Source organism: Schistocerca cancellata, chromosome 4, assembly GCF_023864275.1.
Source record: "Schistocerca cancellata isolate TAMUIC-IGC-003103 chromosome 4, iqSchCanc2.1, whole genome shotgun sequence".
Taxonomy (NCBI): domain Eukaryota; kingdom Metazoa; phylum Arthropoda; class Insecta; order Orthoptera; family Acrididae; genus Schistocerca; species Schistocerca cancellata.
The window spans coordinates 274022180-274035574 of NC_064629.1; the positions used below are offsets into that span (position 1 = coordinate 274022180).

The following is a 13395-nucleotide window of genomic DNA, read 5'->3' on the forward strand; positions in this document are numbered from 1 at the left end:
AAGAAAATAATCTATTCGAATTAAAGTGGGAAGTCCAACCATACACTTATTATTATTATTTCTTTCTATTCTCAGACGTTATGTCTGGTCAAAAATGGACAGTGACGCGGACCTTGATCAAGCGTGACTTCCTTTTAACTGTACGGTATATGTTATATTGCATTTAGGAACTTTCGGGTCACTGAACATGTATCAATAATTACAGATTTTTGTAGTTGTATATATATGTTTGGATGTAGCTGTATTGTATTGATGAACTGGTGGATATTGTGTGGTATGACTCCTGTAGTTGATAGTATAATTGGTATTATGTCAACTTTATCCTGATGCCACATGTCCTTGACTTCCTCGGCCAGTTGGATGTATTTTTCAATTTTTTCTCCTGTTTTCTTCTGTATATTTGTTGTGTTGGGTATGGATATTTCAATTAGTTGTGTTAATTTCTTCTTTTTATTGGTGAGTATGATGTCAGGTTTGTTATGTGGTGGTGTTTTATCTGTTATAATCGTTCTGTTCCAGTATAATTTGTATTCATCATTCTCCAGTACATTTTGTGGTGTGTACTTGTATGTGGGAACGTGTTGTTTTATTAGTTTATGTTGTATGGCAAGTTGTTGATGTATTATTTTTGCTACATTGTCATGTCTTCTGGGGTATTCTGTATTTGCTAGTATTGTACATCCACTTGTGATGTGATCTACTGTTTCTATTTGTTGTTTGCAAAGTCTGCATTTATCTGTTGTGGTATTGGGATCTTTAATAATATGCTTGCTGTAATATCTGGTGTTTATTGTTTGATCCTGTATTGCAATCATGAATCCTTCCGTCTCACTGTATATATTGCCTTTTGTTAGCCATGTGTTGGATGCGTCTTGATCTGTGTGTGGCTGTGTTAGATGATACGGGTGCTTGCCATGTAGTGTTTTCTTTTTCCAATTTACTTTCTTTGTTGATGTTATGTGATCTAAAGGGTTGAAGTGGTTATGAAATTGTAATGGTGTAGCCGATGTATTTATATGAGTGATTGCTTTGTGTATTTTGCTAGTTTCTGCACGTTCTAGAAAGAATTTTCTTAAATTGTCTACCTGTCCATAATGTAGGTTTTTTATATCTATAAATCCCCTTCCACCTTCCTTTCTGCTTAATGTGAATCTTTCTGTTGCTGAATGTATGTGATGTACTCTATATTTGTGGAATTCTGATCGTGTAAGTGTATTGAGTGCTTCTAGGTCTGTGTTACTCCATTTCACTACTCCAAATGAGTAAGTTAATACTGGTATAGCATAAGTATTTATAGCTTTTGTCTTGTTTCTTGCTGTCAATTCTGTTTTCAGTATTTTTGTTAGTCTTTGTCTATATTTTTCTTTTAGTTCTTCTTTAATATTTGTATTATCTATTCATATTTTTTGTCTGTATCCTAGATATTTATAGGCATCTGTTTTTTCCATCGCTTCTATGCAGTCGCAGTGGTTATCCAATATGTAATCTTCATGTTTAGTGCGTTTCCCCTTGACTATGCGATTTTTCTTACATTTGTCTGTTCCAAAAGCCATATTTATATTATTGCTAAATACTTCTGTTATCTTCAGTAATTGGTTGAGTTGCTGATTTGTTGCTGCCAGTAGTGTTAGATCATCCATGTATAGCAAATGTGTGATTTTGTGTGGGTATGTTCCAGTAATATGGTATCCATAATTTGTATTATTTAGCATGTTGGATAGTGGGTTCAGAGCAAGACAGAACCAGAAAGGACTTAATGAGTCTCCTTAGTATATTCCACGCTTAATCTGTATTGGCTGTGATGTGATGTTATCTGAATTTGTTTGGATATTAAGTGTGGTTTTCCAGTTTTTCATTACTATGTTTAGAAACTGTATCAATTTAGGATCTACTTTGTATATTTCCAATATCTGTAGTAACCATGAGTGGGGTACACTATCAAAAGCTTTTTGGTAATCAATGTACGCGTAGTGTAGCGACCTTTGTTTAGTTTTAGCTTGATATGTCACCTCTGTATCAGCATCAGTTGCTCTTTACATCCTCGTGCTCCTTTGCAGCAGCCTTTTTGTTCTTCATTTATAATTTTGTTCTGTGTTGTATGTGTCATTAATTTCTGTGTAATGACTGAAGTTAATATTTTGTAGATTGTTGGTAGGCATCTTATGGGGCGATATTTAGCTGGGTTTGCTGTGTCTGCTTGATCTTTAGGTTTCAGATAGGTTATTCCATGTGCAAGTGTATCAGGGAATGTGTATGGGTCTGCAATGTAACTGTTAAATAATTTAGTTAGATGTGAATATGGTGAGGTGAACTTCTTTAGCCAGTAATTTGCTATTTTATCATTTCCAGGGGCTTTCCAATTGTGTGTAGAATTAATTGCTCGGGTGACTTCATGTTGCAAAATTACCACTTCAGGCATTTGTGGTATCATCTTGTATGTGTCTGTTTCTGCTTGTATCCACCGTGCATGTCTTACGTTGTACCAGGTTTGACCATATGTTGCTCCAGAAGTGTTCCATGTCTTATGTTTGGTGGATTGCCTATTTTAATGTGTGTGTTATCTATTGTCTGGTAAAATTTATTTTGGTTTGTGTTGAATGTTTGGTTTTGTTTCCTTCTATTTTCACTTTTTTTGTATCTTCTAAGTCGTTTGGGCAATGCTTGTAATTTCTGCTTCTTTTCATTCTTGTTGTGACATTTTATCTAACCATAATGGCGGGTCATGGCTCATCGAACACAGGCCAGTGTGAGGTGGAGGTTACACCATTAATTAAGTAGTGGTTTAGACTTTGTACACATGTACTGTTTGTGTTTTTTCCTTTTATTCGTTTATAAATGTATAGCTGTGGTGTTCTTTTAATAATTGACAAAGGTCTTCTTAGGCACTTGTGGGTTTTATTGTTCTGAAGAAGGTGTAGTTATCTACGCCGAAACCTAGGTTAACACTAGGTGCTTTTTACGCCATCGAGGCGGGTTTCTAGTTTTTTAATATTCTACCAATATCTTTGCAGTTAACACACACATTTAAAGATGCTATAGGTCATTAAGTAAGGACTTTGTCACAACTGAGTGAAAACATATTTACATTTTCTTAGGCATTTCAGTGAATATCTTAAGTGAACAGTTTACCTACATCGCTCTGTATAGCAGTGACATTACACTCCCTTCCTGCAAAATTCTTGTTACTTTGGTCGATGTGTAACTAGTATCAGGTACTCTGCTTTGCAGCTGCGCTGTACGTACCATGAGGCCGAGCTGCCCTGGACAGAGGCTGGGCTCCACGAAGCCGCCGTCGCCCTCGTCGTCGAGGCGCAGGCTGCGGCTCAGCTCGCTGGCCAAACACGACACCTCTGTCGGCGGCTCGGGGTCTGAACCTTCCGCAGGCTCGCAATCCTCTCCCTCGCCCACAGCGCTGTCTTTGTCCGTGTCAGAGCTGTCGCCAGCAAGGCTGCAACCGTCATATTACGTAGAACGACACGTTTTAATGGGTCCAGTCGTGAACAGTAGCTTTCTTCACAGTATCACACAAATGTAATATACTGAAGTGAGTGTACTTGACCGCTGGTAATTTATCAGCTCACTGAATGAATGAGTTATTTTAAATTGAATCTTAATTGCAGTAATTTAACTCTAAAACTGAACACCAGATGCCGTGGTGTAACGCCAGTAAGTTAATCTTCTCCAGAAAAACTCAAACACGAACAGAAACTGAACAATTAAATGCCAGAGACTGATTTAATTCAGTTTATCGGCGAGATTATTTGAGCTTATTCTCATCATGCCTCGATCAATATGTAATTCGATCAATTACACAAAACGTGACACGCGATTCTCTCTGGGGTCGCTTTAAGGACGATTAAGCTCCATTGCCTTTAAGAAGCAGTGAACTGGAATGTGCTTGAGACATAATTACATTTACAGACCACCTGCGTGGTCTCCTGCTGGTCACTGTCTTATGCGGTAGACGAATCCACACTGAGAAGTGGTCACTAGAATGTAAATCTGGAGCCACTTCCCACTGAACTGAGACTGCAATAGCTGGGGAACAAAAACAAAGATCAACGGCTGAAAAAGACCCTGTAGCTGTGGAAAAGTGAGTCATCTGACCCGCGTTTAGAAGGTGGATATCCTCAAAAATGGACGAGTCGCTCGATCATCCGATCCCTGGAGCAAGAGGTAGCCGAGCCCCATAGCACATTGTGGGCATTGAAGTCCCCCCACTATGGGGAATGGGCATGGGAGTGTCAAAGAGGTCTGCCGGTGCATCCGCATCTGAAGCGTCGTTGGGGGGCAGGTACAAAGAACAGACTGTGATAGTAGAAGGTGTGAGAACTTGCACAGCAATGGCTTGCATGGTCGTAGTATGAGGGACAGGAGGGGAGTGGCATCTGTGATGAAGGAAAATAGCCACTCCACCTTTAGCCCTGTCTCCAATAGTATTGCCCTTCTGGTATATGTGGTAGCCCCGTAATGCAGGTGTAGAGAGAGAGAGAGAGAGAGAGAGAGAGAGAGAGAGAGAGAGAGAGAGAGAGAGAGAGATAGATAGATATGCTTCTCTTGTAAGCAGATGCAGAAAGGTTTATTCTGGACCAGCAGCTGTAATTCTTCCAAATGTGAGCGATATACATTCAAATTTCACTGCAAACCCCCAAGTCCCTGTGGAAGCCATTGGTTAGCGGTGGCGGTTCTTTTCTTTCTCCCTCAGAAGCTGTGATTTACTGGGGAGGTCAGGGAGAACGTTAGCCGGTTCCGTGCTCTCTGGGTCCTCCGATTAGAAGTACATATCCTCAAGAGTTTAGTCGCCATCATAAAGTGAGAGAGCTCGTCGATCCGAAGATTTACCTGTCGCTTTCTTGGATTAGGTTGGCTGGTTTAAAAAGAGGACGGAAGGGACCAAACTACGAGGTCATCGGTCCCTTGTTCCTAATAAAACAACGCCACAAGTGTGAGAAGAAAACGGATGAAACATGTAACACAAAACGGAAAGAAAGGAAAAGCCGCAAGAACGAAAGGAAGGCAATGAACACTACAATGAACAAAAGAGAACAAGAAAAGAACAGAGACGCTAGAAACACGAGAGTAACACATGAAAGCAGATTACAGAGGCTGGCCAACCACGAGAATAAAAATGGAAAGCCAGCCACTCTGCAATACATTAAAACCTCCACCCTAAAATCACTAGTGTGGAGGACACAAAGGGACAAAGGACAAGCGCTAAAACCTACATAGAAGTATAAAACCTACTGTCACGGATAAAACGTAAAACTAAAGCTGCTGTGGAGGCATTCTCGACCGACACCGAATGCAGGGTGCTGGGAAAGTTAAAAGTCTGCCATAGAGCGACTAAAAGTGGGCAGTCCAGCAAGAGGTGGGTCCTCGCGAAGGAGTAGGTAACCATGCGTTAGCCACACATGGCAATTGTGGAGCCAGCAGAGGACAACTGATTCCCTGCGAGTGGCCTGCATGGAAGACTTCCACACATTCATAGTCTCCTTCATGACACACAGTTTGTTGTGCGTGCTGTTATGCCATTCCGTCTCACAAAGCCGGAAAACCCAGCGGCGTAAGAACGCAGCTCAGCTTTGGAGATGCGCGGATGTTCAAGATCACGAGATATGGCCGCCAGCTCTGCAGTGAAAACACTGCTGCTAACTGGCAAGGAGTGCTGCTCAATATGTCATCCATGAACATATGCGAAGCCTACGTGATCATTGGCCATTGAACCGTCGGTGTAAACCGCTTCAGGGCCGTGGAACACGTCAAGAGTCGTGAGGAAATGACAGCGGAGAGCGGCGGGGTTAACGGAGTCCTTAGCGTCATGTAAAAGGCCCAGACGAAGCTGCGGCTGAGGAGTACACCATGGAGGAGTACGTGAACGGACCGCAAGTAGAGGTGGGAAGAGGAAGGACTCCAGTTCGGAGAGAAGGGACCGCACGCGAACCGCAATCATTACCCCGATCTGGGCCGCCGATGCGGGAGATGGACTGCCGCGGGAGGGAAAAGGAGACGGTTAATCGGATGCTCAGGGGAAATATGAATGTGTGCTACGTAACTGGCGAGCAGTTGCGCACGTCTGATCTGTAGTGCAGGGACACCAGCCTCCACCAGTATGCTGGTCACTGGGCTCGTCCTAAAACCTCCAGTCGCTAATCGAACCCCACAGTGGTGGATAGCGTCGAGTAAATGCAATGCTGAAGGCGCTGCTGAACAGTCAACCACACTCCCATAGTCAATTCGGGATTGGACAAGAGCTCTGTAGAGCTGCAGCAGCGCAGAGCGATCAGCACCCTAACTGGTGTTGCTCAGTCAATGGAGGGCATTGAGGTGCTGCCAGCACTTCTGCTTAAGCTGACGAAGATGAGGGAGATGAGGGAGCCAAGTCAATCGAGCTTCGAAAACCAGTCCTAGGAATTGATGTCTCCACTACAGTGAGTGGAGCGTCATTAAGGTAAAGTGCAGGTTCCGGATGAACGGTACGAGGCCGACAGAAGTGCATGACACACGACTTTGCGGCTGAAAACTGGAAGCCGTGTGCTAGAGCCCATGACTGCACGTTGTGGATGGCTCCCTGGAGGCGCCGCTCAGCAACAACAGTACTGGAGCAGCAGTACGAAATGCAGAAGTCGTCTGCATACAGAGAAGGTGGGACAGAGGGCCCGACAGCTGCTGCTAGACCGTTAATGGCCACTAAAAATAGAAACACACTCAATACAGAGCCCTGTGGGACTCCATTCTCCTGGATATGGATTGAACTATGGATACAGAAAGTACGGAGCGACAAGAAGTTTTGGATAAAAATCGGGAGTGATGCCCAGAGACCCCACTCTTACAATGTGACAAGGATATGATGTCGCCAAGTCGTATAGTATGCTTTACGCAAGTCAGAAAAGATCAGGTGTTGTCCCCTGGAAAATACTGTTTGGATAGCAGACTCGATGGACACAAGATTATCAGTGGTAGAGTGACCCTGGCTGAAGCCACCCTGACATGGAACCAGCAAGCCACGTGACTCCAGGACCCAGCCTAACCGCCGACATACCATACGTTCCAGCAGCTTACAAAGAACGTTGGTGACGCTGATGGGCCGGTAGCTATCCACATCAAACGGGTTTTTAACGGGTCTGATTACCGGAATGATGGTGCTCTCCCGCCATTGTGATGGAAAGACACTATCACACCAGATCTGGTTGAAGATGTCGTTTGTAGTCAGATGAGAGATTTTAATCATCTGGTTGTGGATGAAGTCAGGTCCAGTAGCTGTCTCAGGGCAATGTGCAAGGGCACTGAGGAATTCCCACTCTCTAAATGGGGCGTTACAGGCTTCACTGCAGCATGTAGTGAATGAGAGGATGTTCTCTGGGAGTTAATTGCCCGGCAAAGAGCCCGGCAAAGAGCCCGGCAAAGAGCCCGGCAAAGAGCCCGGCAAAGAGCCCGGCAAAGAGCCCGGCAAAGAGCCCGGCAAAGAGCCCGGCAAAGAGCCCGGCAAAGAGCCCGGCAAAGAGCCCGGCAAAGAGCCCGGCAAAGAGCCCGGCAAAGAGCCCGGCAAAGAGCCCGGCAAAGAGCCCGGCAAAGAGCCCGGCAAAGAGCCCGGCAAAGAGCCCGGCAAAGAGCCCGGCAAAGAGCCCGGCAAAGAGCCCGGCAAAGAGCCCGGCAAAGAGCCCGGCAAAGAGCCCGGCAAAGAGCCCGGCAAAGAGCCCGGCAAAGAGCCCGGCAAAGAGCCCGGCAAAGAGCCCGGCAAAGAGCCCGGCAAAGAGCCCGGCAAAGAGCCCGGCAAAGAGCCCGGCAAAGAGCCCGGCAAAGAGCCCGGCAAAGAGCCCGGCAAAGAGCCCGGCAAAGAGCCCGGCAAAGAGCCCGGCAAAGAGCCCGGCAAAGAGCCCGGCAAAGAGCCCGGCAAAGAGCTGTACCCAGTGGTGTAGACTACTCCTTCCATTGTTTGATATGGTAGCAAACATGGGCATGGAGCAGTTTAAAGGCTATGAGGTGCTCCAGGGAAGGGTGCTGCTTATGCCGTTGTAGAGTGCGCCGACACTCCTTAATTGCTTCAGTGACTTCTGGCGACCACCAAGGGACGGCCTTACGCCTCAGGCACCCTAAAGAGCGAAGGATCGCGTTTTCTACCACAAAAACAATTGTGCTAATCATCTGCTCAACCATCACATGGATGTTACTGTGTGAGGGTGATTCAGTGGTGACAACAAAGGTGAAAGTTCCCCAGTCCGCCGTGTTCAAAGTCCATCTGGGCAGGCGTCCACGTGCCTGACGCTGGGGTAGTGACAGGAAGATGGGGAAGTGGTCACTACCACACAGGTCGTCACGTGCTCTCCAGTGGATAGATGGGAGAAGTCCTGGGCTGCAAATAGATAAATCAATGCCCGACTATCATGCGACAGTAAAGTTTCGACATCTCTGCCTCAGTCAGTAAGCATGGTGCCACCCCCACAAGGCGTTATGGGAATTAAAATCTCCCAGAACTAGGAAAGGTTTAGGGAATTTATCAATCAGTGCAGCTAATACATTCAGGGGTACTGCACCATCTGGAGGAAGATATGCATTGCAAACAATTATTTCCTGCATCGTCCTTATTCTGACAGCCACAGCTTCAAGAGGGGTTTGAAGGGGCATATGTTCACTACAGACATAGTTTAGGACGTAAACACAAAGTCCACCTGACACACTATTACAGTCGCTGCGGTTCCTGTAATATCCTTATATCTGCGGAGTGCAGTGGTCCGCATTGCAGGGAACCAGGTTTCCTGGAGGGCAATGCAGATAGCAGGTGTGAAGCTTAACAGTTGCCATAGCTCAACCAGGCGGTGGAAAAAACCCCCGCAATTCCACTATAAGATGACATCGTGAGACTGGGAAGGCATGGGACATTCATTCAATTAGGCAGTTTACACCTCAGTCACCTGCTGCCACAGATTTATTGCCTGAGCCGTCTATGTCCATTGCGTCTGAGGGTCTGGCGAGATCTAGGTCATCATCAGACGCCAAAATCTCCACCCCATCCTCAGCCGCAGAGCTTGTAGGTAGTGGTGGTGTGGGTGCCACCACAATTTCCTTGGTCTTAGGGGTTTTCTTTTTAGATTTCTCTCGCTGCTCCTTCGGTTTCCCTGGCTGGGAGGACTTCACTGAATCAGTCTCCGGGACTGAGGATGAGCATGACGCCCTACGACCAGCTGCTTTTGGGCTCTACAGCCACTGGCAGGTGTCATCTTTCCCACTAGAAGAAACCTGGGAAGGGAGTGACCCAAGCGAACCCTTCCTAGCGAGAGAAGCCAAAGAAGACTTACACTTCTCTGGCTTAGAAGTGTGGACAGACGTCGCCGCCGATGGTTTGGTGTGGGGGGGGGGGGGGGAAGGATGTTCCTCATGAAGTAGGTGGTGCAGGAGGGAAATACCCCACCATCAAAGGGGCGGGTGTCCTCTTCCGGCTCTGAGAGGTGACCTTGTTTGGTGAAGCTGATGGTGCCAGAACTGTTGTAGCAGCGGCGTAAAACGATGTCATACACACAGGATGAAGAGATTCAAATTTTCTCTTGGCCTCAGTGTAGGTCAGTCTGTCAGCAGTCTTTTACTCCATGATTTTCCTTGAAACTGAGGTTTCATCGTCATGAAAGATTCTCCATCAGCTCTCGAACATACAAGGTACCGGGGTGAGTAAGATCCGCTGCCATCCTTACCCTGACGTTCCTCCCATGGTGCGGCCATGGAGGGGAACGATTTGGGGTCGTACTTCTGTGCGTTGAATTGAGCTCGTGATTGCTTAGAGACTGCTGGTGTTTCACCACCAGCAAGAGATGGACTATACTTCATCCCATGTCATCCACCCTGATGCCACCCACTCTGACCAGGGGCCCTCCCCGCAGGTGCCACCCAGCCGCAGCAAAGGCCACCTGGCAGGATGGCCATTGCCGGGAGTCCCGATGCCCCAGGGGGATGGGCATCTACTCCTTGGCAAACGCGGGGCGTTAACGGTGCAGGCATCAGCAGAGCGATCCCTGTGTAGTCAGGGGGTTACAACCAACAGGGTACATGGTGGCCTCACCACATCGGACTGGTTACTGAGCTGGATATCAGGTGCAAAGAAGACCATGGTCATCGTCAACACAGAAATCGACACTGTATAGTGCATGGTAGAAAGGTGTCCTCGCCTAAGAGATGGGGAGAATGGGCAGGACTGCAATGTGATAAGAAAGTGGGCTAAAGATCTCAATGCATGATGGACACAATGCACGTTGTAAGGTACCCTTCCGCAATTGGCTCGCTCTTCGTGAAAGTATTGAGGAATGGAGGTCAAACCCTACAGGTGACCATCACAAAGGCCGAAACGTGTGAAACTCTTATTAGTCGCCTTGTACGACAGGCAGAAATACCTCAGGCCTATTCTAACCCCCAGACCCGCAGGGCGATCTCCATAGTTACTTTGAGGTGAATTTCAGTAGCACTTTTCCCCTGTAACAACTAATTCAGTGACAGCTTGTTTTTCTTGTGACTTTCGTTTTGATGTGCTTCCTGTCGCCACCCAGTTAGCACCCCCTCCACCCCCACCCCCCCTCTGGGACAGAATGTATCCAAACTGACTGCGTTTAATGTTATTCATGAGAAAGTGTGCCAAAGTTCTCTAAACGTTTGCGAATCGTGTAACTGAGACCCACCCAAAAACTACATCCTGGCTCCGGCACAACGCCTGATCTTTAATCCTCTGGGCAGGTTTGGTCTGGGGCCGGCGCATCTCCCTGTCTGGAAGTGGCACTTTAACACGCACAGCTATCTGGCCGGGTAAGTAATTCAGTGACAGCACGTTGTCGAAAAGAAATATTGATACTGATTATTTTGGAAGTACTTACTATGTTAAAGTGTTAGACGCTTGTGAGATCACAATGAGGCAACATGTGGTGTGAAGTCTGTAGCTTACTAACCAGGAGTCTTTTTGTTACATTATTATGACTCAATGGGTTGCTCACGACTTTCATTATCGCCCTCGTACGTCACCTTACCTGGCTTTCGCTGGCTATTCATATCTGCGTGTAAAAGCGACATCTTCCACTCTACCAAGTACTCACGTAAAAGTTTTCCAGCGCGACATTCTCTCGCGAATAATCTATAGTTAACATCTTTCTTTTGTTTTACGTCCCTACCATGTTGCTGAGTCAAAGATGTCAGAAGTAATACACCTTTGCCAATTTATTTTGGCAAACATTTCCCGGTTATAAGTCGCCCGTTTCAATGTCATTTGATGCGTGTTTCTTCGACAGATTAATATAGAATGCACGTCCAGTAAGGGCCGTTGCTTTAGACAATGTGTGCGAGACGTCTTGGCTGTGTGAAAACTCTACCTGAGCAAGCTGGCAGTCGGCAGCAACGTCCTGTTGTGCAGAACTTTTTCAGGCAGCCGGCCGACAACTCCGCGCGTCGTTGCGAGGTGTCCGTCACTAGCCGCCTCTGTCTCTCCATTCGCATCCAACCAGTGCCTTGCCAACGTTATCTGCAACACCAGGGGCCCGTATGGTGTTTGAGTACCAGAGAGACAACTGTGAAAACAAGTTTATTTGTCCTAAAAGTATTTTGTGCGACTGTGTTAATGCAACAATCTCTGACAGCACGCAATTTATCTTTTATTTTAGTACCACAGGGAAGTACAGAGTGGGGAAGGGAAGGACAGAGTGGGGAAAAGAAGCACAGATGGGAAAAGTCGAGGATTCAGAGAGGGAGGCGAGCAAATAAGGAGTAGAGGGGAAGGGGCGTGGAGCAAATGTGAAAAGGAATGAAACAGGCGAACAAGGAGTGGTGAAAGAAGCAAACGAGACAGGAGGTGGAGGAGTGAAGAAAGGTAGCAAAATGAGGAGGAAAAAACAGGGGAAAAAGATGGAAAAAACTAAGACGAAATGAAAATCACGTATATTAATAATGTTGGAGACAGAGCAAGCTGTAAACCAATGAACTGTTTGACTCTGAAATTTCTACAGCAGGCTCTTTGCAGAGGCAGCACAATACAAAACGTATTTCCAATGAGCGCGTATTTTGGCTTCAATGTGTCAGTCAGACGTCAGCGAGAGCGCATCGCTAGTTCCTGCTACTACTAAGGCGAGTACACCGTTCGCTTGTTACATATTTTTACGAGCTTCAAACAGGAGTGCAGTACTGGATAGGAACTGTGATTGTTGTGTACGGATGCGAGCTGACCTGGCGACCCTTCGCTCACAACTTCAGCCTGCGTTGACTTCCGTCACACAGCTTGAGGCTGCTGCCAAGGGGCGTCACTGTGGGGGATCGGACACGGGGATGTGAGGGACGTCGAGCACATCCCACGTGTCCTCCGATCGGTCCACTGCTGTGACCTCCCCGGGTACTGCCTGCACTGAGGTTGACCCCTCACCCGTCGTCGATTGGGAGATCATTCCGAAGTCTGGCAGGCAGCGAAAAACTTTCCGTGGGGCAGATCGTAGGGCCTCCCCGGTTCGTTTGACGAACAGGTTTCGGGCGTTATCTGTGGTTGACGATGTCTGAGCCTGATGCAGTCGTCCACCCCGTTCCAGAGGAAGCTTCTCGGCCTGCAAGGTCTGGGCATTCACAGAGGGTGGGTTTGTTGGTAGCTGGGAGCTCCAACAGTAGGTGCATATTGGGGCCCCTTAGGAACATGGCTGCCAAGGACGGGAAGGAAGCCAGTGTTCACTCTGTATGCATTCCGGGTAAGTCATTCTGGATGTGGAAAGGGTACTTCGGATGCCATGAAGAGTACAGGGTGCAGCCAACTGCAGGTGGTGGCTAATGTCGGTACCAATGGCGTATGTCGCTTTGGATCAGAGCAGATTCTGTCTGGTTTCGGGTGGCTAGCGGAAATGGTAAAGACTACCAGTCTTGCTTCCGAGATTAAGGCAGGGCTCACCATCTGCAGCATCGTCGATAGAACCGATTGTGGTCCTTTGTGCAGAGCCGAGTGGCGGGGGGGGGGGGGGGGGGGGTGTCTGAATCAGAGGCTCAGGCGGTTCTGTGACCGTGTAGGCTGCAGATTCCTTGACTTGCGCCATCGGGTGGTGGATTTCCGGGTTCCGCTTAGCTTAATAGGTCAGGAGTCCACTACACACAGGAGGTGGATACACGGGTAGCGGGGGCTGTGTGGAAGGGACTGGGCGGTTTTTTAGGCTAGAGGGTCTCAGGGAACCACAGAAGGGGCTTCCGTCAGAAAGTGGGCAGGTAAAACACAGTAAGGTAGTTGTAGAAACGATTGGTACTGTAGTTTTAAATTGTCGTTGCTGTTTTGGAAAAGAACCAGAGCTCCAAGACCTAATAGAAAGCACTGAAGCTCCAATAGTTGTAGGTACATAGAGCTGGCTAAAGCCGAAAATAAGTTCAGCCGAAAGTTTTTCAAACGATCTAACAGTGTTCAGAAAG

At 47.1% G+C, this 13395-nt stretch overlaps 1 protein-coding gene across 1 annotated transcript in view; it reads right to left on the minus strand.

The window, feature by feature from the left end:
* The window catches only part of LOC126184102 (uncharacterized), a 57318-nt gene that overhangs the window by 10958 nt on the left and 32965 nt on the right, over positions 1-13395 (minus strand). Inside the window, exons 2-3 of the mRNA XM_049926464.1 lie at positions 11340-11488; positions 3244-3448 (exon numbers count right to left, since the gene is read on the minus strand). Of these exons, the coding sequence (XP_049782421.1) occupies positions 3244-3448; positions 11340-11488 (354 nt within the window). The remainder of the gene's footprint in view (positions 1-3243; positions 3449-11339; positions 11489-13395) is intronic.